Source organism: Dermacentor andersoni, chromosome 9 (assembly GCF_023375885.2).
Source record: "Dermacentor andersoni chromosome 9, qqDerAnde1_hic_scaffold, whole genome shotgun sequence".
NCBI lineage: Eukaryota > Metazoa > Arthropoda > Arachnida > Ixodida > Ixodidae > Dermacentor > Dermacentor andersoni.
This window is the reverse complement of record NC_092822.1, coordinates 104,895,953-104,921,742: the sequence shown is the minus strand read 5'-3', so window position 1 is coordinate 104,921,742 and position 25,790 is coordinate 104,895,953. Positions and strand designations below refer to the sequence as shown.

The following is a 25,790-nucleotide window of genomic DNA, read 5'->3' as shown; positions in this document are numbered from 1 at the left end:
CTAAGCTCTGAAATCTCTGTAATTAATACACACACACACACACAGCACACACAGCACTTATTTACTACCAATATGGCTACACCAATAATTCAATGGAACGTCAGAGGACTTCTCAGGAACCTTGATGACGTGCAAGAGCTTATCCAAAAACACAATCCAAAAGTGCTGTGTCTACAGGAAACACACTTAAAAAACCACAACACACAAACTTTCTCCGACCGTATGTCACGTTTCGCAAAGATCGCGATGATGCTGTCGTATCATCAGGCGGTGTTGCCATTTTGGTTCATAAAAGTATCTTCTGTCAGCGTTTACAGCTACAAACGCCCCTTGAAGCAGTGGCGGTTCGAGCTCTTCTTTTAAACAAACTCGTCACCATTTGCTCGCTTTATGTACCCCCACACTTCAAATTAAACAAACATGAATTTCAGTCATTTATAGACAAATTGCCAGAACCTTATCTTGTCCTTGGCGATTTCAATGCGCACAGTTCCCTGTGGGGCGACTCTCGTACAGACGCACGAGGTCGTCTTGTTGAACAGTTCCTTTTTTCTTCAGGTGCGTGCTTGCTGAATAAGAAGGAACCCACGTATTACTCCCTAGCAAACAGAACCTTTTCCTCTATTCACCTGAGCATAGTTTCCTCGTCCATTCTGCCTGAACTCGAATGGGAAGTTATGAACAATCCTTACGGAAGCGACCACTTCCTCATACTATTAAGAACACTTAAAGAAAACGAATATCCGCCACAGGCTCCCAGGTGGAAGATTGACACAGCAGACTGGGAGAGGTTCCGAAACTTAACTAGTATATCATGGGATGACATGTCTTTTCTAGAAATCGATGCTGCTGTGGAGTACTTCACAGCCTTCGTAATAGATGCCGCATCTAAATGCATACGTGAATTAAGCGGCTCGGCATGCAAACGGCATGTCCCGTGGTGGAACAATGAATGCAGAATCGCACGTAGGAATCGCAACAAAGCGTGGGGGTTGCTACGCGCTTCGCCCACTGCAGGAAATCTTGTCAACTTTAATAAAGTAAAATCCCAAGGTAGGAGAACCCGCCGACAGGCCAGAAGAGAAAGCTGGCAAAAGTATCTATCGAGTATTAACTCGTTTATGGATGAGGCCAAAGCCTGGAACAGTGTAAATAGGATTAGAGGGCGGCAAACACATTCACTCCCCCTGGTAAACACACAGGACGATACACTGCAAGACCAGGCAGACTCACTTGGGGAATACTTTGAGAGCGTGTCAAGTCCAACAAATTATACACAGTCCTTTCTCAAATACAAAGAAACAGAAGAACGTAAGCCATTAACAAGAAAAGGTCGAGAGAATGAGCCTTACAACCGTCCTTTTTGTATTGCTGAATTGAGAGCTGCCTTGAGCGTATGCAACAGCTCCGCACCAGGATCTGATAGAATCATGTATGAAATGCTCAAAAACTTACACAATGACACGCAGGTTACACTACTCACACTTTTCAACACCATTTGGGATGCAGGGTACCTTCCAACCGCATGGAAGGAAGCCATTGTGGTCCCTGTTTTGAAACAAGGCAAGGATTCTTGGACACTTCCTCAGTGGCAAGTTACCGCCCGATAGCCCTCACAAGTTGCATTTGTAAGGTGTTTGAAAGTTGCATTTGTAAGGTGTTTGAAAAAATGATTAATTGGCGACTCATCCATTTCCTTGAAATGAGCAAAATCCTTGATCCCTATCAGTGCGGCTTCCGAGAAGGGCGCTCCACAACTGACCATCTTGTACGTGTAGAAGCCAATATCCGGGACGCATTTGTACACAAACAATTCTTCTTATCCATATTCCTCTATATGTAGAAGGCGTACGATACGACGTGGCGTTACGGAATCTTAAGAGATTTGTCAGAAATGGGCATCCATGGTAATATGCTAAACCTAATAGAAAGCTATCTGTCCAGTCGTACCTTCCGGGTAAAAGTAGGAAATGTACTTTCGCGTCCTTTTACGCAAGAAACGGGTGTACCGCAAGGAGGCGTGCTCAGCTGCACACTCTTCATCGTGAAGATGAACACGCTTCGCGTTTCATTACCGGCAATCTTTTATTCTGTCTACGTGGACGACATACAAATAGCTTTCAAATCTTGTAACCTCGCAGTGTGCGAGAGACAGGTACAGCACGGCCTGAACAAAGTCTCAATGTGGGCAGACAAGAATGGATTTAAGATCAATCCTAACAAAAGCTCTTGCGTTCTTTTTACAAGAAAGAGAGGCCTGGTTCCGGATCCTTCCGTAGAACTGTGTGGACGACGAATACCTATCAGCAAACAGCACAAATTCCTAGGTATCATACTTGACTACAGACTCACTTTCATTCCACACATTAAATATCTGAAAGAAAAATGTCTAAAAACAATGAACTTAATGAAACTTCTATCCCAGACTACATGGGGTAGTGATAGGAAGTGTTTAATGAACCTATACAAGAGCCTCATTCGGTCTCGATTGCATTATGGTGCTGCAGTATATAACTCTGCCGCCCCGAGCGCACTAAAGATCCTAGATCCTGTCCACCATCTAGGAATCCGACTGGCCACTGGCGCTTTCAGAACGAGTCCCATACAAAGTCTATATGTAGAATCAAATGAATGGTCTCTCCACCTACAGAGATCATACATTAGCTTTACATATTTCCTTAAAGTACGCTCTAATCCTGAACATCCATGTTTTGATACCGTTACTGATATGACGTGCGCTACACTTTTCAGCAATCGTCCCTCCATAAGACAGCCTTTCTCGCTGCGTGTGGAGCTTAGCGATGAAATGCATGTCCCACTCCTCGAGCATCGCTTAATGCACCTAACCAGGCTCTTACCTCCTTGGGAGTGGCAGGTGATACAATGTGACATATCCTTTATAAAAGTTACAAAGCACGCTCCCGAGGCCGAAATCCGAATGCATTTCCTAGAACTCCAGCACAAGCACTCCTGCGCAGAGTTCTACACAGACGCTTCAAAGTCAAATGCCGGGGTATCCTATGCAGCCGTCGGCCCATCGTTTTCGGAATCCGATGTACTGCATCCGGAAACAAGTATTTTTACGGCCGAGGCCTACGCATTACTCTCTGCTGTAAAGCACATAAGAAAATCGAAACTTCCAAAAGCAGCGATCTATACAAACTCTCTCAGGTTCGTGAAGGCCTTAATGTCACTCGGCAAACATAAAAATCCCGTATTTAATGAACTATATTCGGTCTTGTGCAAAGCGTACTCATCTAACCAGAATATCATAATATGCTGGGTCCCTGGCCATAAGGGAATCGAAGGTAACGTTCTGGCGGACGAGATGGCCACGTCAATCACATTGCAAGCTGTTAACCCTACCACTGCGGTGCCTGTCACGGATCTGAGGCCTTTCTTGTGAAGGAGGCTGCGAGATCACTGGCAACACATGTGGGATGCGGAAACGGATAAACTCCACCTGATAAAACCACAGTTAGGATTCTGGCCCTCTACTACAATATCGCGCCGAACAGATGTCCTATTCTGTCGTCTCAGAATAGGACACACGTTTGGCACCCATAATTTTATGCTCACCGGAAGCGAGCCTCCAATCTGTGGTAGATGCGGGGAGAGGCTGACCGTACTCCACGTCCTCCTGGAGTGTCGGGAAGCCGAACCTGAGAGAAAGAGATATTTTTCCTTAGCATACCGCCGACACATTCCTCTTCATCCTCTAATGTTTCTCGGTCCAGAACCGCTTTTTAATACAGTGTCCTAGGTTTCCTCAGAGATGTCGTCTTACATGTTATTAGTCCCCTGAATTCGTAGCGCCTCCTCTCTCGAGAGGATGCCGCTGCGATAATTGTTTTGCGTAGCACATGCCTCCAGGCCCTTGTGCTTCAAGGGCTCTAAGGAGGCAGTAGTGCTCTGGCATTTCTTATAATCGTGATATATTTTACCTATCGTATCATTCTTTTGATATGCATCTAAATTTTCATAGTACAAGTCATACATCATCAGCATAATTTTATCATACAGATTTTACGCACTTTAGAGCGTATATTTTAAGGCCTCTTTACAGCCACCTCACACCAATTCCATAGTAATCATAAGTACACTGCAGACTCATTAGCACAGACATGGCGCTCTTTGGCCATACCTGGCCCTTGCGCCACAAAATGCCATACATCATCATCATTGTACCGACTGTTTTCATGCTTTTCTTGTGAAATTGCAAGATCTCTTCATAACAGACAACAAACTTTGAGGTTTTATTCCTCTTCGGGGAAAAAAATAATGACCAGAGAAACAACTGAAATGCTTCGAACTACATTTATGGAAGGGGCACTGAGCTGTACATCAGTTTTTGTGCTATTTGGGTAGTTTCATAAAAGGAAATGTGCATTAAAGACCATTCTCACTTTGGCCGACCTTCAACCAGTCGTACCTACGAGATTGCGAAAAAGGTTTGGTAAAAAAGCTTCGACATTTCTACACAGACAAGATTTCAAGAGCTGCTGCATGCGTTTCAACTCATGTGAATGGATTATGGATTTTGGGTGTGGAATTGGCCATGAAACGTGTTGTCACAATGCTTGTTTGCTGCCTGCTCACAGAGGACAGAAAGCAAAAAATAAAGCTTGTTTGATATTGTGTCATGATTTGAAAAATCGCTTTGAAAGAAACTTGAAAGGGATTAGCCGGCATTCTCCGTGCACCTTATTTAGTGGACCACACTCTGTGCCATTTCTTTCTTGATTTTTTAAAGATGAAAAGTCAATAAAGATTTCCCACTGCACACAAGGTGAATATCACTTTGTAGGCCCACTCAGCAGCATGAAGCTTGAGGAGCTCCAGAGTTGGTTCAAACAGGGGGAGAATAGGTTGGCTAAGTATATTGTCTTTGTCGCGGGGAGGATCTTGAAGGGAAGCAAGTCCTTTTCATCCTAACTCGGGATATATACGTACTTTGCTGCTTACTTGATCTGCATGATGAAACTTGAAGGTGCTGCCTTGCGTACATTTTCTTTTAGATTAAAAAGTTGCCATAGTCATAAACTCTGCTCATGTGAATAGTCATTAATATTTATCGCAATACAAATGCTTCAGTGTAAAGTGCAAAATGTTGCAAGAGATTTGTAAATGTTCAACAAATATTATTTCACATAAACACATAAAAAGAAGCGATGCCACAGAACACAAATGCTAACACCACTCGAGAGCAATGCAAATGCTATGTAAAAAATAAGCTACATGGTGTCCTAAAGGAGCCAGAGAATTAACGTAAGTTTCAAGAACCTTTACAGATTTAACGTGGCCAAAGTACAAAAAAAGTACATTTAAATCTGCAAGGTCACACTGACATACCAGCACTGGGTCTCCAGTGCAAAATTAATGAAAATTAAACTCTGTCCTTCATTTATTTCCTGTAATAATCTACCTGTTTTGTGAAATCAACAAAAGCGGTATTTGCAGAATACTTTATCAGCCAGATAATTCTGCTAGCAAATCAAGCCACCCGGTTCCCCGAATTCTTTTTGGTCGGTGTACTGCTGATGAACTATGCCGTTCTAATTGCAGGGAGGCCCTGCCCCTTGCTGCTGCCCATGACGGTGTTTATCTTTTGCAGGACGTCGAGAGGCAGCCCTACGATCCCACACTGGCCGCTCGCGTGAGCCTTCTGGAAAACATGCTCGAAAACCACACACGGAACACGGAAAGCCTGTTGGCCGAGCAGACGCGCCACATTGACGCACACCTGCGTCACATCCACATCCAAGTGACCCTGATGGAGCACTCGTTCATGGTTGGTGTAAACTCCTCCCCTTTGCTTCCTCTTGAATAGCACTTCACCAGGTCTGAGCATTGCAAACTGTCAAGTTCAGTGCGTAAATTGCCCAAGTGGGCACTGTGTCTGCAAAGTGGGAAAATGACTGCGTGATGAGGAAACAGTTCAAATTTCAAACGGGAAGCCTTGCGTCCTTCCTCTCGAGGGAGCTGAACTTTGAGTGAGAGTCAAGGTCGTGAGCACACATGCCTCTGCATAAGACGCACTACTTGTGATATCACTGACCATGACAAGTAACTTTGGTTAGCCATCCATTGCAGAATGCCGGCACTGGAAATAGGCCATGCGTCAAAAAGGAAGAGAAGACAAAAAAAAGGCAGGGCTTGTCACATGAACCCGACACGGTCCCTCGGATCCTGAATAGAAAAAGGCAGGGAAGGAATGTTGCTTGTGGGCACTAGTCCAGGCAAAGGAGGCAATTGTTCCTGTTCAGTGATATTCGCCTCCTGTTGGGATTATAAGCAGTACAGTTCAGTTTCTTCTACTTATCCAACAACTAACCAATTTCAAAAATTCTTTAGTAGGTAAAATGCTTCTTATGCAGTATCACACAAGTTCCAATGTATAACCAAAATTTGCAATAGGGCCTGGTGAGACAAGAAAGACCGACACACAGCTGAAGATTTCCTTCTTTTGTTTGCACCATTCACGAACAAAGGTTTCGGGCACGCAAGAAGGACCCAGCATAGCTATCTTCAACATGCGAAATCAAAATATGAGCTTTCATCACCTTAAAAACTGCCAAATATTGAGTTATCCAGCCTTGTGCCGATACCGTACAGTCGGCGTCGCCCTTGTGTAGTGTGCGGGAACAGAGGCTTCCAGGGTGCTCGGGAGCCAGCCAGCGACGTCTCAACAGTATTCTTGACCAGCAGCTAGCGTTAGACGTAACTGGCTGCCTCTGCAGCGCCCCAGAGGCCGTCGCTCCCACGCCTTACACAAGGGCGATGCCGACCGTACATTGCATCATCCGCATCACTGCGAGGCACAGTTCCGTTTTCACGGTACCTAGTCATAGCAGCCACAAGCGTGTCTAGAGAGCGCCTGTTCTCGGTGTCCGGTGCAGTTGTTACTAGCAGGAGAGCATGTATACTTCTGGAGCATGTTGGTGAGCTCACTTTCCTCCATGACAACATTCAGTGATTCAACTTGTAGCCATACGTTCTGTTGAACAGCTGTATTGGACTGTTTTTTGTTTTTTTTTGAGGAACAACTATGTGGGAGTACAGTAGTTGAGCAATAATTTGCTTTTTTGGCCATGTCTTGCAGTACATTTCTTGTGGTAATTTGACTTGGAAGAATTAGAAAAATATTCAATTTGGTTTGCACTCAGTTTAATATTCAAATTCTTTTCGAACGCAGAAGTTTGCTATTAACGCAGCACTACTGCAACTATGTGGGTTGTAGTGGCTACACTATAATTATCTTTATACGTCTTGTCAGCAATAGTTGTATCATGAGCGTTCCTCCAGGTGAGAGGAAAGAAAAGAATGCTCAGTTTCTTAAACCTGGAGGGAAATCTGGCATCACTAGGTGATTTTTTTTTTTTATTGGACATTGTGCCACCATGGGAATGCTGGGAGTGGTTCTGGTTATGTTAACTCTGGCTTGGCCTCGCATATAAAGCTTCCTTAGAATTAAATATAGGTAGTGTCTAAGACACGGCACCCATGATGTGTTTCCGACCTTGAAATTGCTTCTGGCGTATGCAGCCCAAAAAGCATAGCCTTAGAGATTTTTTTTCTGTGGCTCAGAGGAAAGTCTCTGAGGTGTGGGCTTGGACACAAAATATTCAGGAAAAGTGTTTTTGCAGTCGTAATAGGGATATTCTAATAGTGAGATCCCCTAATTGAATATGAATATTCAAGAAAAGATGGTCATTGAATATCGAATTGAATACCAATTTCTGATTTCCAAGCAAGGTGAATTGTAGTATAATGGTTGTGTGGAGCGTATTTTAATTGGATACATGCAATGCAGTTTGTAACTGCACCTCTGGTCAACTAGAGATCTTGCGAGTGAGGAACTGTAACGTTATCACATCTGACACAACCTTGACACTGACAGCAACGAAACAGGAATAATACACTAGATGTTGAAGGAGCAAGGTTTAACATAACTACAAGTATTGCGCTTAAATTTATAGGGATGCAAACAGTGAGATAATGTCCAGACAAGACTGTATTGATCCAGACAATAGACTGTATGCTTGTCTTAGAAAGCTTGTTGCAAGGAGGTTTGTGAAAAATTGCCCCCTTGTCTTATATAGTGGTCTTTGACACAATTTCTCCTGTCATCTAGCCACTACGGAACAAGAATGAAAAAGATGTGGAGAAAGTATTCATTTATGTTGTTCCTGTTGCAAATGCACTAACATTGCAAACGGTATGCAAACGTGCATTATTACTGTCTCGTAGTGCAGAATTACTAGGTCTTGGCTTGATTTTATTGTTGCATAGCGTTATTGATTGGCCATTGCTGTAACACCCCTGCTTGCCCCCAACTGCACATTGTGCAGTAAATAAGCTGTACATACCTACAGTTGGTGACTTGCGATGTTAGTAACAAGACAATGGTAATGTCGACTGAAATATATTCTATTTTGCTGTGCATCTGTGTTATTCCTGTTCATTCATGACCTGCTGAACCCCAGCTGGTTCCCTGCTTGCTCTTAGTAGCCACCTCCTGGCTCTCTCAACTATCAATCCTCTTTTCTTTTGCAGCGGGACATACAAGGAATGCTCCAACAGGTCTTCGATGAAGTAGCGGCACTGCGAGCTGACATAGCAGATCTGCGCAATGACGTTTAGTGCAGCCAGTGGCCTTGTAAATAGTTTATTTTTTTACCGTTTAATGTTTTACTTGTATTAAAGATGCGTATTTAAAGATTCTGTGTATGAAAATGTGTTTGGGGCACAATTCTATTGTGCCCCCAAACTAATGTGGAGCCAATTTTCGTGCGCTTAAATTTTGAAAAATATACGCACGCCTGACTGTTAATGCACCCTAATGGAAACATGGACCTGAATGTAGTATGCCCCCAATTTATAAATGCTCGGATCACTCGCTTGGGCAATTTCGCTGGTGGGCAAGATTCTAGACACACACCCCGCCCCCCCAATTGACGTAGCTAACCATATTTGTACGATTCTAATGCGCACCCACTTTTTGCTGGCTTTAGGTAAGAAAAATAACAGCACACTTCAATGTAACACGCACCTGAACGTATTATGCATCTGATTTATCAAAGAAAAATATTGAATGTCCCCACGTTCGCTATCAGAATAAACTAGATGTGCAGAATTTTCACAGCAAGGACACTTATTTTAAGATGAGCTTTCATAGTGGCAGCGGTGCATTGTTGGCATTTGCACTTCTTTGGCCCCAAGTACCAAGCAAACAAGGCGTTATTCCGGAGCGATCACTATTTAGATATACTACCAACACTTTCCCAAGACTTTAAGTGACTCAGCATCAGACTCGTCCATATGTGTAGCCAAGAGCGTTCCTGGCACTGCATAGATGGCTAACTTAGCATAGCTCCAAAAAAGCTGGTAGCCATATATGTTGATTCATCCAGTGCAGAGTTGTGCTAAATCTTGTGAAAATGATTGTAGTAGAGTACAAAATGAGAGGCAAGCTTTAATCATGCAACGATTTTTATTCTTGAATCATAATTGTCGGGCCCTCAGCGCGGGGCTTTCGTTGACAATGTATTGCCCTCGCCACCCATTCCGCGAGCCACGTGGCCTCCCTTTGGGCCATGGATCTGTTGTCTGTACTTTTGAGGTTTAGGTTGTGTGTGCAGGACTACATGGTGTGAAGTAAATCTCTTGTATGATCGCAGTGCGGGCATTGTGGTCAGTGGCACAGTAGCCAGAAATGTATTTCATGGGGCCAGCCGCTACGACTATATCTCTCTTAGCATTGAACAGCTTTGCCTTTACTACTCCAAGCCCCACTATTCGATCTTCTAGGTTTTGATGATGGAAAAAGCACTTGAATTTCCTGTCGTGTCTATGTCTGGGGTCGGGAACCCAGACATAGTTTTCCCAGAAATTCTAAACCCTTTGACCTCGCACTCCCCTTGAGAGATTACACTTGGAGGGATGAATAGCCTGTGGAGAAGAGCTAAAATTTGCATTGAGGTGGGCAATGTGTATGAAATAAACAAAATCAATAAAATGCCAAACAGCTGGGCAAGGTAGTAAACTTAGATTTTTGCGAATGGTCCACGAAAATTGTCCGTCTGTCCATTTTTCATGAACGGAAAAAGTATCATTTGTCAAAATCGCAACATCTGTAGTTTGCTGTAAAGTAAGGGCTAGCAGCTCCAAGAGATTTGAGTGTCTCCTGATGCCCAGCTGTTCTGAAGACTGTTGAGACACTCATTTTGCGAGGATGGGCCCTCAGCAGCAAGCAGCTCGTGTTGCGATGGGGTAGGTGAACCTCAGCCAGGTGACTGGCCACGGTTGCCTGGTGTCAAGGGATCAAATAGTGACGAGACCCTCTTCCTGATGAAATGGTGTGTTCACTTTAAAAACTCCTCGACACTGTCCATTAACGTAGCCAAGGCACAAAAAAATTTCTGGTATCTTACTAGATAGCAGAAATCGGCTTGCACACCTTGTCACGGGCTCTCTTCATTGTCCGCTCACCCACTAGTTAGTGCGTCCCCTGCATGGGAGGTGAAATGCTTGAGTAAATTGCTCTAATATTCGCTATTGTAAATACTGTAAGTATTGTAAATAGGCCCTCTGAATGTTTTTGTTCCCCCACTCTGCTTTTTCCAATTCTGTTCTCTTAATTGCACAATCCCCCTTTCTGGCCAATGTTCAGCTGTCAGCCATCGCCAGTGCGGCCAGCAAAATTATTTTGTTCGTTGAGCACTTGTGCATTTTTGCACAATCGGGTGCGAGCGGATGTGGACGTGTAGTAAGCCACACCTTTCGTCTACTTGTAGTGCTGGGCAGTATCGAAGATGCATGTATCTTGGACACCGCATTAGTATCTTGTATCTGTATCATATGTCTGGCAAGACAATATCTGTATTTCCAATACTTGACAGAATGTATAGTGTATCTTCAGAGTCAAGATACTGCTATCGCAATGTCACCGTAACAAACTATGAACGTTGGCAGAACTCCACTGCTCAATCTGATACTGCTGCCACTAAGTCGCCCGAATAAAACAAGGCAGCGACATTCTTTCTGCCAGAGCCTCCAGCGAGAGGAGACAATGAAGTGTGTGTCTTTATCGGAGTGGAGTCACTTGGTGGCGCTCGTACCGTTCCGTCAAAAACAGTCAAACGTCTGTGCGCACCGATTTTTTTTTAAATTGGCGAGTTTTAGGTTAGGGGACGCAAGCTGCTTGCGTCCGTTAACCTAAAGTCACTATGTATTTTGTTCTTAGTTGCGTTGCTGCCATGACACTCGCTCGTAGCCACCATACTGTGCTGCATACACCCATGCATGTGGCGTGAATATTTCACTAAACGAACTCTTTATGCCAGCTAAGTGGAAAATAAAAGGTCATTGCAGCTTTATGTACACTCTGTATGCACGATTTGTCAAAAAAATGCTGTTACCAGTGTTCCTGCTGCTGTATACCTGTCCGATAATCCGGTATTACGTAAACGATATGTTTACAAAGTAACTCCACAGCGGTATTTGCGCCATTGTGCACTGGCCTCTTATTGACGCTCTTGGAATTAGATGGCGACCAGCTAGCTGATCTGCAAGCAAAGCAGCAATCCCATCAATAACAAAAGTGACTAGCAAGAACATCTGAGAGCGCATATGACAGTGTATAAAGAGCTTCCATGCTAAGCAGCTAAAGCAACCTCAGTAAATTTTAGCTCGAAGTGTATTTTCACACTGAAACAAAGACAAAAAAATTTGTAATACTAACAGGCAATTTGCCCAAATGAAACAAGGTTGGTCATAGTTAAGAAACTTGCAAGCAAACACTTGTGCATACGTATTTGCTTCTACATTATGTAGATCTATAATAAGAAATTTGCGAATGTGTCGAAGTATCTTACGATACAAATGGAAAGTAACGCATTGGATATAATATTTGCGGTAGTATCTTGTATATATCAGAAATACTTGTTGACCGAGTATCTTGCATTGCATCTTGGTGCAACTGAAAAGTATCTTTGCCCAGATTTGCCTATATGTTCTTGGGGCGGTGGTGACGTTCTGTGCGTGTGCATGGGAGTGGTGACCGCCCTCCATGACAAGCCCCCAAACCCCCTTCCTTTCGGACTGCCGCTAGCTATTGACTTGCCTTCATATTCAAGCTTTCTTTTACATCCATGTCTCTCTTTCTGAGCGCACCTCCTGAAACGCTTTCTTCCTTGAGATAGGTGGGTCCAACCCCTCCCCTCTGGCTATGCCAATTATTATGGCGTACTCTTGCACATTTAGTGTGAATATCCTCTGCCTCTTCCCTCGACTTTTGCACAGCTGCTGCTGTCACTGTCTTGCATGCCGTATCAGGAGGTGGTTGATGGCACACAGCAGGAGTGCGGGAGAAAAAGGCAGTGTCAAAAAGCATGGCCACAATGCCCTCTGGAGCTCTCTGTAAGTTGCCACAACGCCCTTTCACCGGAGACGCACTGCAGAAGCTGCAGTGCTTGCCTCTCAGCTCATGTGCAACAGTCCGGAGAGGGAGTAAAGAGAGGAGACAGAGAATGGGTAGAACTGGAGGCGTATGCGGCCTGTACAACGTACTCTACATCGCGTATTCATTCACTGTATCGAAAATGACGCCGGAAATACTTCTGAAAGCGCGCGCTTTCTTCTCGGACGAAAAAGCCCGATCAGAGAGAGAGAAGATTCTTGATGATGGGAAGGAAAGGTTGGGGTAAAGTGCAGCGCAGTAACTGTCTCTCAGCAGAGGACACCTCAACCGCGCTGCACAGGGGGTAGGGAATGAAAGTAGGGGGAGAGAAAGAGCACCAGAAACAGCAGCACGCCGCGGAAATGGGATGGAGCTAAAGGCGGTCGGCGAGGCCGGCAGCCTCGGCGAATGTCAGGAGCGCACGTAGAAGTGTCCTGTGTCGTGAAGGGCAGCCCGAGGGGTGCAGGAGTCAGTCACGGTGTCGCACGGCAAACCGTGCCCCCGGTGAACACGGGCAAGGGACGCGCCCGCGAGCGAAAAGTTGGGGCACTCACATAGCAGGTGCTGGAGTGTCTCGATCGCGCCGCAGTTGACGCTCGGCCCCGCGTCCCTTGACGAGCTACGCGCCAGGGAGGATCTGCATGTGAGGGCCTCACGCATGCTGGGCGAATGGCTTCGTCAACGGGCCACCACCACCACTGCTCCACCCGTGGTTCCCTCACAGACTGAGGCTGCCCCAGGACACACCACGAGTCCGTCTGCCCCCGAGGTAGCCTCAAAGCCTCCCGCGGAGGGTTTCTCAGCAAGCGAGGAGCCCGATCAGAAAGGGGAGACAGACGGCGGAGGGTGCGGGTAAGGGAGAAAGGCGGAGAGCCCGCCTGGCGCCGGAAAAGTTCAAAAGATGGCGCTACTTCTAAAGATTGATGGATTTTTGGTAGGGTGCGGTCACCTGATTACCTGAATGATCGGTCTTGGCGCGTGGTCTGCTACTTCCTGAAAGGCGCTGGCAAGCGACTACCACATTCTGTTAGCTGTCTGCGAGAAGCATGCAGAGACGCAACTGCGCTCTTGTTTTTCTTGGCTTTCGAGAAAAGCGCTTTTTAATTGTATTTGAACATTATAACAAAAAGCAAACAGCACGTAGGACAGGACAAAAAGAAAAGGCAAGGCAAACATTGCAGTGTGCTTGCCTACCCGTTCCAACAGACCTTTATTTTTCACCAGTATACTGCACAAATCGTCACCGGATCTCGTAATGCTAAATCATATTCCAACGTTACGTGAACACGTTTTACGCGAGCAAAAGCTGGAAAAGCCTCCAAACTCAACCAACAAGGAAGCAAGAAAAAAAACGCCGCCCGAGCACTCCGTACAGATGGTTCACTAGCGAAGCTGAAACGTGCGGCCCCAGTGTGTATCACTGGGTTAATCCCGACCGTTCATTAAACGACGGCTTCGTAGGCTGCCGAATCCTCGGTACGCAGTTCCTGCTTGCGCTCGGCTGCACGAGCCTGTTCTTGTGCCGGGGCTGCAGCATCGGCACGGCGTAGACGTACGAGCTCGTTCCCGGTTCAGCTCGCGGCGTTGCTGATCGAAAGCCACCTGCTCCTCAGGAGTACGTATGATGCGTGGCTTACCCATTTCGGAGTCGAAGAGAAACCGCCGCGCGCTCGGCTGTGATGGAGAGCAACGACGTCACTACTGGCACAGCCAATCGCGCGCCTCCCTTTCTCTTTCTTCTTTCGCGCATGCGCATAAGGTTGCGCCGGAGGAGGTTTCGGCCAACGTTACTAGAATAGCTTCAGTTTTAAAACTCCGCGCCGTTGCGCGGAACCGCCACCCACCCGCGCCTTCGTGGCGCTGCAGTCGCGCCCGGCTTCACTTTCTCACTAGCCGGCTACGCGGGCGGGGCGGACTAAGCACGCGGTGCAGCGTTGGTGTATTCTGTGGTTCGTTGTTGACGGCGAATTTCAGCAAGCATGTCATCCGTGGAACTGTAGCCTTCGCCGAGTTTCTTAAGAATATCAGCAGACGATGCCGACGTGCTGCGTACCTGGCTGCATAGGCCGCTATCGGAACGATGTCGACAGTTCGGCGCACCACGCTTTCTGTGCTCCCAGCAATGCGACGCTTCGCTCGGCGTGGAACAGAGCGTTTCCTTGTGCCGACCGCGAACTTTCTGCGAAATCCACGGCACGCGCTCGTGCCACTGATCCCGCGTTGGTCGTCGTCTTCCACAGCTGGCTGCGTGGCCGTTCATCTTTCCAGCGTAGAATTTCACTTCACTTCTGTCGTCGTAATGGGGAGGCCGCGTAATGGGGAGGCCGAGCCATTGCTTAAGGGAGTATGAGCCACTCATGGTCTTACGTAACGGAAAGATGTAATTTTGAAGAAATATAATTTCGAAAAATCACAACCGGCAAATTGCAGGCGAAGGCTGCTAACCACGCCGCCGAGCAAACTCGAGATATCGAACGCAAGCGACAACTGCGGACTGCGGGCCTACCGTCAGTGACGTCGTTCTCTCCATCGCAGCCGATTGTGTGTGTAACCTCACTGAGAACTACTTTAATGAACCCTCGGGATTAACCCAGTGATAAACACAGTGGCCGCACGTTTCAGCTTCGCTGATTAAGCATCTTCACGGAATGAAAAACCGACTTTCCTTCCTTTCTTTTTTTTTTTTTTGTGGCTTGTGTCTACAAAGACCGACCTCATCTTTCTTTTTGTAGCGCTTCTTTGGCGTGGTGAGAAGCTTCGGTGGGGATGAAGATCATCCTACAATCACGCACTTTGGCCAGATGTTCAGGCTCGTGAGCCTAAACTGCGCGAAACGTTAAGAGGAAGCTTTAGCTCGGGCCCAACTCCGACGCGGCCTATTCAAATACATGTAAAACGCAAAAACGTTTTTCTGAGATAACCCCTAGACTGATTTTGATGAAGTTTGTTGCATTTGAGAGAGAAAGTTAAATTCCAGTGACTGTTGGAAGCGGAATTTCGATTTAGGTCCTGGATCTTGTGAAAAAAATCTTCAAAAATTCGGAAGTTCGAAAAAAATAGAAGAACGAAGTTTACAAATTCATAACTCTGCATCAAAAACAGATATCGCGGTTTTGTAAACGGCATCTATTAGACAATTGAAAGCGGACAAATCTGATATGTCATTCTATATTTTACGTGAATTTGTTACGTTGTTTACAAAGGTACTGCAAAAGCTGTATTTTCATACTACTGAATTTTTTTAGATTCATGTATAGCATATCAATTTTGTCCGCTTTAGATGTACTATTATATGCAATTCAAAGAATTGTATTATCGTTTTTCGTTTTAGAGTTACAGAGTTGTAAACTTGATAGTTTCTTTTTTTTGAAAATTTGCGATATTTGTCACATTTTAATAAAAAATTAAGGACCTAAATCAAAAATTCGAAACCAACAGTCACTAGATATTAAGTTTTTCTTTTAAAAGCAACAAACCTCGTCAAATTTGGTGCAGTGGTTGCCGAGAAAAACGAATTCTCCTTTTACATGTATTTAGATAGGAGCACCCGAGCTAAAGCTTCCTCTTAAGACGACAGGAAGAAACAGACGACATTTAGAAACGCAGCTTCCGCGCTTCGCTGTATGCGTTTCTTCCTTTCGTGCAGTTTACCCTTCTTTCAGTTTTAGCGAACTGGCGCGATAAATCTTATTGCTGTAGGTGGATACCGCTTTCCCGTGGTATCACTAATTCGGACAAGGGAGAACGCCAGCAAGCGTAAAACACGCGCAAACTGCCCGTCCATACGAACTCAAGCATGACTCAAGGCTGTGACGAGGCGCCTGCAGTGGAGCCCGATGGAACAGCGTTGCCACCTGGCGGCTGTCACAGAAGTGGCGACAGCGGCTGTAAGCGCGCGGGCGGGGAGTTTTACAACTGAAGCTAGTCTAGTAACGTTGGTTTCGGCATACATGCGACGGACAGACTAATCCGCTAGCCATATACAGCTTCGCTGTAAAATGTCTGGTTATTTTTATTTGACATTGTGAAAGGGAATGCAGCAGGTAAATTATTTGCAAGGACAGACTTACAATCGGAAAGCTGCTTACAGTGACGGAGCTGTACAGGAAACCTTAACATTAAATTTGCTTTCTTTCTGGCCGATGCGACCTTTTCTGAAGAGCTGAGGCTCTTGCATCTTTTGCGGCAAAATACATTCGTAGCACTACGTATGAATGAAGAAGCTCTGCAGTAGTGGTGTCTTCGTATACGGGACAACCGACACGTCACATCAACGTGCCCATGCGCGTCAAGAAAGGTCCGAAAAGCGGCGTTTTCAGTGTGTACCATGCCCGCCGTCCCCTTGAGCTTGTCGAAAGTAACTTGGATGGTCGAAGCCTTCAAATTCCACGACTCAAATGTTGCACCGTCCTGCATATCAGGAAGCCAGGGCGCAGTTTATAGCGTGCTGCCCCCGGCGCGTTCACCACAAGCCATGCCGTCACTTGCGTCAATTTCGTCGCATAAATCCCCATCACTTTGGCGGGAAGCAAGTTGGGCGGGAACCACTGCCCTAACTTTTGGGTGGTTTTCTTTTCTTGCTGGCTTGGACGCCTTCGGTTTCGACAGATGCTCAGGTATGTTCGGAAAAAATTCGGGGCACCGCGCGCTCCCTCAGTGCCCACCTGCCTCGCGGTATCGTTACGGTATCTAAAGAAAATCGCAGTTTCGCCCGGAAGGTGAAGCATTGATCGCGATAGCAAATTAGCAGACAGGTATACTAAGCAAGAATAGCAGTTTTATCGGCCGTACGAACTTAGCACTCGCGCACTAAATCAACAGGCGTGTTCGCGCGCACAGGCAAACATGAACACATCACACTCGATGACCGCGGGCACTCGCTGTCAAAACGCTGTCGTGAGCAAGCGCGGCAGCAGCAGTGAGCGAAGTGATCATGCCATAGAGAAAGAAATTGAACAGAGGGGGCACTCGGCGAAAACTGGTAACAGGAAACGCTTTACGCCTAGTGTTCGCCCCGTCAGTTAGCTGACGCGAGCAGTGAAAAAAAAAAATGAAATGAATTGACTACATTTTTTTTATTCTTTCCGGCTAAACCTAAAACGCTTTGCGTATAAATGAACTTATACTTTGAGACTGCTTTTTCTTGCGTCACCTAGCAACAAACTCACGGCACGCCAGATGCGCCAGATGCATGCGTCATGCGCCAGACACGCACCGAAGCGAGCGAGGCCGGCTGCGCATGTGTAGTGCGCCTGTTCGGCGATTCGTCTTTTACGATTCATTTTGAATGTAGCTTGTTCGTTGGGCTCCCGGCGTATTCCTGCGTTCCTTCTGCACTTCAACACAGCACCACTGCATTATTTGACTACGGCAAAGTTAGAGACCATGTTTTATAGTTTGCGACGCATTTCAAGCAGTTTAGGCTTTCACGGCACGGAACCGAGACTTGTGACGCAGCGAAAAAAAAAAAAGAACAGCTCAGCCGTCCTGGCGTAGTTAGAGTTAATGGCTAGTACTGGGAGATGTTTGCGACGCTTTCAGTGGGCCCCAACATGATTGTATCTCATTTTGGTATCTTTAAGGCACGCTCGCCGCACCCGGCTTTGTGACGTAGTTAGCGAAAAGCAGCTCGGCCGTGCGACTCAGTTTCGCGAGTACTGAATCTTACTGCGTCAAGTTTTGCCGTTTTCTTTGATCCCCAACATAATTTTAACTAATTTAACTTTTTGGAGTACTTTTGAAGCATAGTGGTAGGGCCTGCGTTGTGACGCAGTTAGCGTCGCAACGCCGCTCGGCTGTGATGACAAAGTTAGTTTGGCGTGTACTGAATCTTAGTGCAACAAGTTTGTGACGCTTTCTATGGCCCCGCAATATATACCTTCTTTCGATACTCACGCTTGTTGAAAACGCGACAAGCGATTGCCAAGAATGATAATCCGGGAGTGTGTTGTTTACGCCGACAGAACGCGCAAAAGATAAAGCCGAGGAGCTCAAAAACCACGAGCCCGAAAATTGTCTTCTGAACAGCTGAAAAAGGCTTTGCACCCACGCATTTGTCTTTAGTTCGAGTTGAGGGCCTTCTGCGAGCGTCTAGCACAATCTAGCTGAGAGCCTGTGTTGTGACCACGCTTGTAATTTTTTTTCCAGCTGATGCCATCCGGTATAGAGCTTCGTACCGAACTACTAACGCTTACCTGATGCCGCAACGTTGGATGAATGCATAAGAACCCCGGAACGAGCATTTATATAATGTAACATAAAAAAATTACCTTATTTAGAAGGAGTCTTGCGTCTGCTTTATAAGATTACACGTGACTAAATAATAGAACGGTTTCGCACTATAAGACCGCGCGCGGTTGAGCAGTAGAGAAAACAAAAAGCCGTGCCGATCAGCGCAGTTGTAGGGTGCCTCGATGGCCGCGTCCCCCTCCCTACACAGCGGGCGTAACGAGTGCCAGGTAGGGTTCAAAACCCGCGAGCCCAAAAATGAAACCGGAAGTGTGGTTCAGGTCTTAATCCCATTCGCTTGGTGAATTGTATACAGTGAATTCGGCCGCTGGGATCTATGGGAGTGTCCGCTAGTGTTGACTGTCTTTCTCTGTGTTCATGCTCTGCATCGCTTCAACGCAAACAGCGGCGAGAAAACAGCACGCGCGATGGTACGAGCCGTCTGCAGATCGATTTTAAGATGCGGCGAGCGCGACAGCGCCGTCATGCAAAGCACGCAGTTGCTGGCGGAGTAAAAGCCGCCGCACCACCCCTGCCTCCCGCACTGCTTCCCCACTTTCCTCCGTTTCACGCGCGAGATTGAGCCGCGATCGTCAGTTCTCCTTGTGCCCGGTCGCGAGTACGCAGTCGTTGCCGGAGCTCAACGCGCCCCCGCCTCCCTTTCTCCCATCCCCCCACGGCCTTTCGCGCGACGGAAGGCGCGTTTGCTCTGCTCCTTCCTCTCTCGCGCGTGCCGCAATCGTCGGCTCCCCTCGCGTGCTTTCGCTCGCACATACATCAAATGGTGCGTGGCGACGGTGCTATCGCCATTGGGCTTTATACGGAACATCACGGCGACGACAAAAATGCGCTTGAAGTGTCCGTATGTAATTGCTATCGCAATAAAAGGTTGCTGAGGAGTGAGCCCCAGACATTCACATTTCGGGACCCTCAGGGACCATGCACGCGTTCAAAAACACACACAGAGAGAGAGATAGGGAGAGCGGCCTTCCAGTGGCGCGGAGCAGGTCGGCGACCGCCGACCAGGCGGTAGCGTTAGGATCGGCGACAAAACGGGGCCGCCTCTCGAAGCGAGTTTGCCACATGAAAAAAAAAAAAAAAAATGTTGCGTTCTACTCCGGTGGTTGCGGTCGCATGGAATCTATCTTGAAAGCGATCTGCGATAGGGACTGAGTGCTGATAACTTCGTGCGCGCTGTGTTTTCCCCGCTTAGTTTGCGTTGAAGCGGGAGGCAACACGAAGGTCAATTCCCTCGCCGCTGCTGACGCGCTCCCTCACCCCAGCGTTTTGACAGCGAGTTTCCACGGTCATCGAGTGAAATGTGTTCATGTTTGCTTGTGCGCGCGTGAAACCATGCTTGTTAATTTAGTTAGCGAATGCTTGCATGTTTATATGACCGATAAAACTACTATCCTTATTTCGTCTGAGAGGTGGTTCAGGACCCCTTTAAGCACTTCGCCTCTCTTCAATTGCTGAGGTTTGGCGTGGAAGTGTTCACTGACAACTGTCTCGTCGGCTCCCGATTCTATTTCGGCACGCAATTGGCAGCCGTGAACTGTGACATCGGCGAGTCGACCTTTCTGCGGAGTCACTTCGAAGTTGCCGAGAAGGAATTCAGCACTTTCCTGCTTCACCTTGCTTCACCTCATTTACACGGGCGCTGTAGAAGAGACTGGATACATCTTCGCAAAATGGCTTTCCTTTTGCCCCTCGCGCACAAAGCAAAAATTGAGTTACATCGCGAGACACTTGATTCTAGGGTCACATTAGCAGCCGCGAAATTGGCCCAAGAGCACGTCACGTTTCCTTGAAGTGTTCGGGGGCTTTTGAAGGGCGTCAGCGTTCAGGTTCGCAGTAGCGCTTAACGATTGCTTCGTTCAGGGACTTCAGCTTATCCTGTTGTCCTTGGACACTAGTCTTGCTTTGGCCGCTGTAGCCTCTAGAGTAACGCCTGCGTACATCTATAGTGATTTTGACAAAAAAGCCTCGCAATAAACGACAAAGCGATCACGGGTCAAGCGCTCAAATCTCCGAAGTCACAAAGAGCGCCCGCAGTATGAAATGGTGTTAGCAACTCGTCAATTGTTTCACTGCATGTTCCCGGTTTCTCTTGTTGAAACGGACATTCCAGTGAACGTTACCTTTAATGTACAAAATGCACGTCGAATGTCGACTTTACAAGCGTGCAGTTGTGCAAATGCGTCTTTGTCAAGCCGCACGTTTTTCGGGATCCCTTGGTCTTCTGCCCATGAAGTACAACACCATCCTTCCCTCAGGCGCTCCACTTGTCGATTTTCTTCCCGAGCTAAACGGATAGTCCTCGAAATAGTCAAGCCAGGCAGGTCATCTGCAAGCGCTTGGAGATACAAAGTAAGACGGCTGCTGGGCACTAGGCATCACAGAAGGCTTACGGAACGCGGCGGCAACGGGGACTTCAGTTTCAGTTGGAACCGTGTAGGATGTCGGATGCATCTGGAGAAAGAACTGTACACGTCAGTGATGATTGCACGAAGAAAACATTAATTTATCTGTGATGTTATGGTTCGTCTCCGTACCAAGACGTGTTCTTCGCTTGCAGATCATCTTTCTGACCGCTACGTGGTCCACTAGGTCTAGAGTCATGGTTTGCAGATAGGGCTGTGCAAGTATTTGAAATGACGAACACGAACAGTCTTCGCTATTCATACGATGTGGAAATATAACGCATATACTTGACCGACCGGTCGATGACGATTTAGCGCAATAAAAATATTCTGGTGGAACCCGTCTCATGACGAGTGCCGACGTATTGCTGAAGGAACTTTTACTTACAATCTACTTACAATCTGTAGTAGGGCAACGACACTAAGATTGTTAATCGTATGAATACACGCATGCGCCCCAGCTCCGCCATGGACGGCAACAGTAGATCTTTGGAGGCCACAAAGAAAGGTCCACTAAACGCTGTTTCTCAACCACAGCCACTTTTATTCCGCTGGCACAGTAGAATTGGGGTTCAGCATATCTGACATTAATTGAACTACAGAGTTATTGCATAAGCAGCCATTGCGACCCGCCAACTTGCGAAAAATGCAATGAAGCTCTTACAGTAATACACATTGACACGTGTACTTATCTTTATCGGGCGACCACGTTTCGCCGCCTAACAAATGTTATCGCACAGCGCAGGATGCGCCTGCATGTAAAAGAAGTTTCTGGAATGTTATCGATGGTTCCGTCCATTGTCTTTCACCGCAACTTGTGTAATCTGATTGCATGTATGCGCGACGCGAATAGTGTAGAACTTTGTGGAAGACACGCGGGTCCCAGCGGTTAATCTGGAACGTTCGACGACTGATCTATAAAAGCCGACGCGCTTGACCCGCTGATCAGATTTTCGACGATCGCCGACCGTGTTCGCCGCTATCGTTGTGCTATAGCTGTAGCCTGTCTTGTGGGCACAGGTTCGCCCAATAAAAGTTAGTTTTGTGGTTCACAGTATTGCTACTGTGTTCTTCAACGTCACCACCACGTGACAATATCCTTCTAACATGTCCACACCTTGAAACACAGCGACGGAAGCTTTTACACAACCTGTATAGCTTACATATACCTTTACACCCTGCCCTATTACTGGCAGATGATCCGCTAGTGCCACTTACTAACCTATTCCACTTTTTAGAATTCTAGAAACAACTGGTTATCTACACGAACTATAATGCAATGTAGATTTACCTGGTCTAACCTTGCGTTTCCTTTTGTCTCGTGGCTGGCGCAGCATGGCCTTAGTTGCCTTTGTGCCATTAAAAACCGACCGACTGACCGACCGACCGGCCAGCCAGCCTTGCCACTTGTTTTGTTGCCGACTTTAGTAAATTGATGGTGTGGCTGGCCCTACCGTTGCTCTGAACCCAGAATCCCAAGATCCGAGCAACAGTGACCTCTTTGATTTGCTGATTTTCGATTTCAATTTGCATGTTTCCATTACTTTTATATAGTTTCCCGTCGATGCGTATTATTTCCGGTTTTCCGGCAGCACAGCTGAGATCGCTAGCCCTGGCAAAGTTTTCAACTGCAGCGGCCGCCTCTTGGAGGGTCTGCTCCTTCTCTGCTAGGGACCCGCGCGTGGCCCAAAGGGTAGTGTCGTCCGCGTAAATAGTATAACCCAGTAGCGGGACACCGTCTAGGGTCCGCGCAAGTCTGCACATGGCGATGTTAAAAAGTAGAGGAGAGATGATCGCTCCTTGAGGCGTACCTTTGTTGGGCATTTGAAACGGATCGGATTTGACATGCTCCTATGGATATTCCTATCATAGCCTTCCTCCCCGTGAAGAATGCTTAATGTAATTGGCTGCGGAGAAAATGTCTTTAATTACATAAGGTGAAGCCTTCGCCAGTAACTTGAGGGTGTACAGCGCATGCTGGCCTATGCGCTCCAATCAGTGACAGTAAATTGCTACATACGGTAAAGCTTCAAATATTGAACGTGAAGCTACTACAGCAATAAATGCCATGCTCACGAATATACTGACTGACGGCCAGCGTAGAGACGGAGTGCTATGTCAAGGGCTTAGATTTCACAGCCACTTGCAACTACCGCCATTACACTTTTTTTTATTCAAATGTTTGATGAATTCTTAGCTGGTTTATATCTATAATAAACTTATTACATAGGCGTACACGCCACACAACGGCTATCGATACTTCCTCGACACCGCGAAACTTGATTACGCAGGCTTCTTTTAACGAAGCGCGTGCTTTTAAAGCATTGAAATAAATAATCGAGCAAGCTAGAAATGATCTGGGTTCGTGAAAACAAACGACGCGCCGGATGGTCCTTGCCACTTCTCTGACAGTGGGTGATGAAACATATATGGTCTGATGGGACCTCCCTAAACAGAAGACGCTGCAGACATCTTGTCCGACGCATTAGATGGTACACCACTGTTGTCTGAAATGAAAAGAAAGAGGCGCGCATGTGCTTCTTTTTCTTCTTTGAATGAGCTGCTAAAAATATTTCGCTGCTCAGAGGAACAGACGGTATGCTCTTACACGCCCATAGCTACGCTCTGAGAGCTTCCAATTGCACACTGCGAGAATGATCGAATGTTTTAGTATACGTGGTAGGAGCCTTGCCGGTCAGATCAACTCTCTCTCAGCTTTAATTGATTGGCAGGCACGCGGAATCGGAGAAATGGCTAAATGTCGTAAGCGTATAGTGCTCACAAAAAAGGTGTGCACATGTTAAGCGTGACATTCCCCAAGGAGACATTATTTTCCCCATTCTACAGTGTCATACGAGCCCCGATAATGGTTAATGCTACAGCTCTTGTATGACATGACAGCTGCATGACATGACGTGTCCGGGGCGTTTAAACTGTATAACTAACAAAAGAAAACCCATCTACTCAGAGTTTGTTGTCTGAATGCGCGTCGCGATTTGCTGTGCACTCATTGTCTGGCCCACGGAGTAAGACAGAAAGGGCCGTCGACACACTCTTTATCTCGCGATGCATTTGGTGTGGCGAACTGATGTTTCAGCGCTAGAACGCACCAGGTATAACCATGTTGCTGCCTTCTGCTTCTGCTCACCTTTTCTGTTCTTCGTGGCATTCTGGAACACTTCTCCTTTCGTCTTCTCTAGCTGTTAGCGCCAAACGTGCGCCCACCGGGGGCCGTTAAATTTGGTGAACGAAGGTGCCTTTTATCTATAGAAAAAAGAATGAACGGGAAGCGAACGTCAGTTACTTTTAGCTTCCAGAATACTGTGTTTCTAGAGCAGGCGTTAGCTTTTACCGTTGCCGCCGCTTGAAATGGAAAGTCAGTTTTGCGTGTCACGTGACTGCTGGTGCCACAGACCTTTCCAGAAATGCGCACGCACCATCCGAGGTGGCCGCAAGGCAGTATGGGAAGGCGGAGCGGCGCGGCTGCAGAGGACTTGCTTGTTCGCCTTGCTACAGTGTACTAGAATAGCCAGTACACTGTAGCCTTGCCTGCAGTGCCTTCAGTGTGCAGTGTAGCCTTGCCTGCAGCCTTGCCCTTCTCCTCAATGCCTTGCGCCTAACCACCATTGGAGGCACTTTAGAAAAGGCGCCTTCTAAGTACTGTCTCGTCAGCCGTTACCGTCATTGTAAATATTGTGTAAATACATTTTATGGTCTGCTATTCCCCGTAACGATATAAATATTTAGGCCCGAATATATGTTATGATCCCCGCTGCTCATTTCACATATTAGGCATTTCTGTTGAAGCTAACCACGTTCTAAATTAGACGTAACATAGACCCGGCTTTTTCGTCGACTTATTCGGCTACGTAACCATCATGGGTCCCAAATTAGAGTATTTTTCTAAAGACTGGTACGCTGATCAGAATGTCATGATAAAAATTATCAAATGAATTTTGAAAAGTGCGCGGTTGCGTTACGTGCTTTAGTCAACTGTTCCAACTTTTCAAACAAACGCTCATCTCCTCATTCTCATAATGCACTGAAGTATATATCACCACTTATTTCCCTTAACAAGATTTACCATTCAACTCTTCCTGCTCTCTCTTACATTTGCTTATCGGTTGTCTTAACGCATTTCACTCCAAGTCCGGTGCACGTGAACTCTTTCCTTACCATGGGAAAATTCGCCTCTTTTTGAAGGTTTTAGTGATGATTTCTTAAATTAATATTATCATGGTCACAATTTCATGCTATATATCAACCGAAAGCTAAATAATTATACTTTTTGAAGATCTTAATTTTATACACAGTTGCCAGGGTGTAATCTGCTATATTATTTGTGAAAACAAAATTCATTGAAAAATGGTTAAAACATTTGTATTGCTGCGCTGGTAACCTAAAAAAAGCAATCGATAAAATCTGAAATATACAAAATGTTTTCGCATCAATTGCTTACAAAACGTGAAAATTTCAACGTTCTAGGTCATAAGGAACATGAGTTACGAAAAAAGAAAAAGATTTCAGCCTGTTTGTTCCTAGGGGTGTTCTCCGTCGTCCGGACTATCTGATGAGCTCCATTCATCCTCAGGCTCACTGCCGATAGATGCATCCAAACAATCGCTTCAGAACGCAACATATTTGCGAGAACAACATTGTTCGCACGAAGTTCCGGCGAC

At 46.4% G+C, this 25,790-nt stretch overlaps 2 protein-coding genes across 4 annotated transcripts in view; one reads left to right on the top strand and one right to left on the bottom strand.

Moving 5' to 3' along the window:
• The window catches only part of LOC126528458 (protein NEDD1-like), a 103,404-nt gene extending 94,685 nt beyond the window's left edge, over window positions 1–8,719 (top strand). For all 3 annotated transcript variants that reach the window (XM_055069351.2, XM_050176341.3, XM_055069352.2), the window contains 2 exons: window positions 5,615–5,791; window positions 8,557–8,719. In XM_055069351.2, coding sequence (XP_054925326.2) covers window positions 5,615–5,791; window positions 8,557–8,643 — 264 coding nt within the window. In that variant the 3' untranslated portion in view covers window positions 8,644–8,719. The remainder of the gene's footprint in view (window positions 1–5,614; window positions 5,792–8,556) is intronic.
• Window positions 8,720–23,318: 14,599 nt separating this feature from the next.
• The window catches only part of LOC129383939 (uncharacterized), a 32,870-nt gene continuing 30,398 nt past the window's right edge, over window positions 23,319–25,790 (bottom strand). Inside the window, exons 5-6 of the mRNA XM_055068974.2 lie at window positions 24,260–24,375; window positions 23,319–23,618 (exon numbers count right to left, since the gene is read on the bottom strand). Of these exons, the coding sequence (XP_054924949.2) occupies window positions 24,308–24,375 (68 nt within the window). The 3' untranslated portion in view covers window positions 23,319–23,618; window positions 24,260–24,307. The remainder of the gene's footprint in view (window positions 23,619–24,259; window positions 24,376–25,790) is intronic.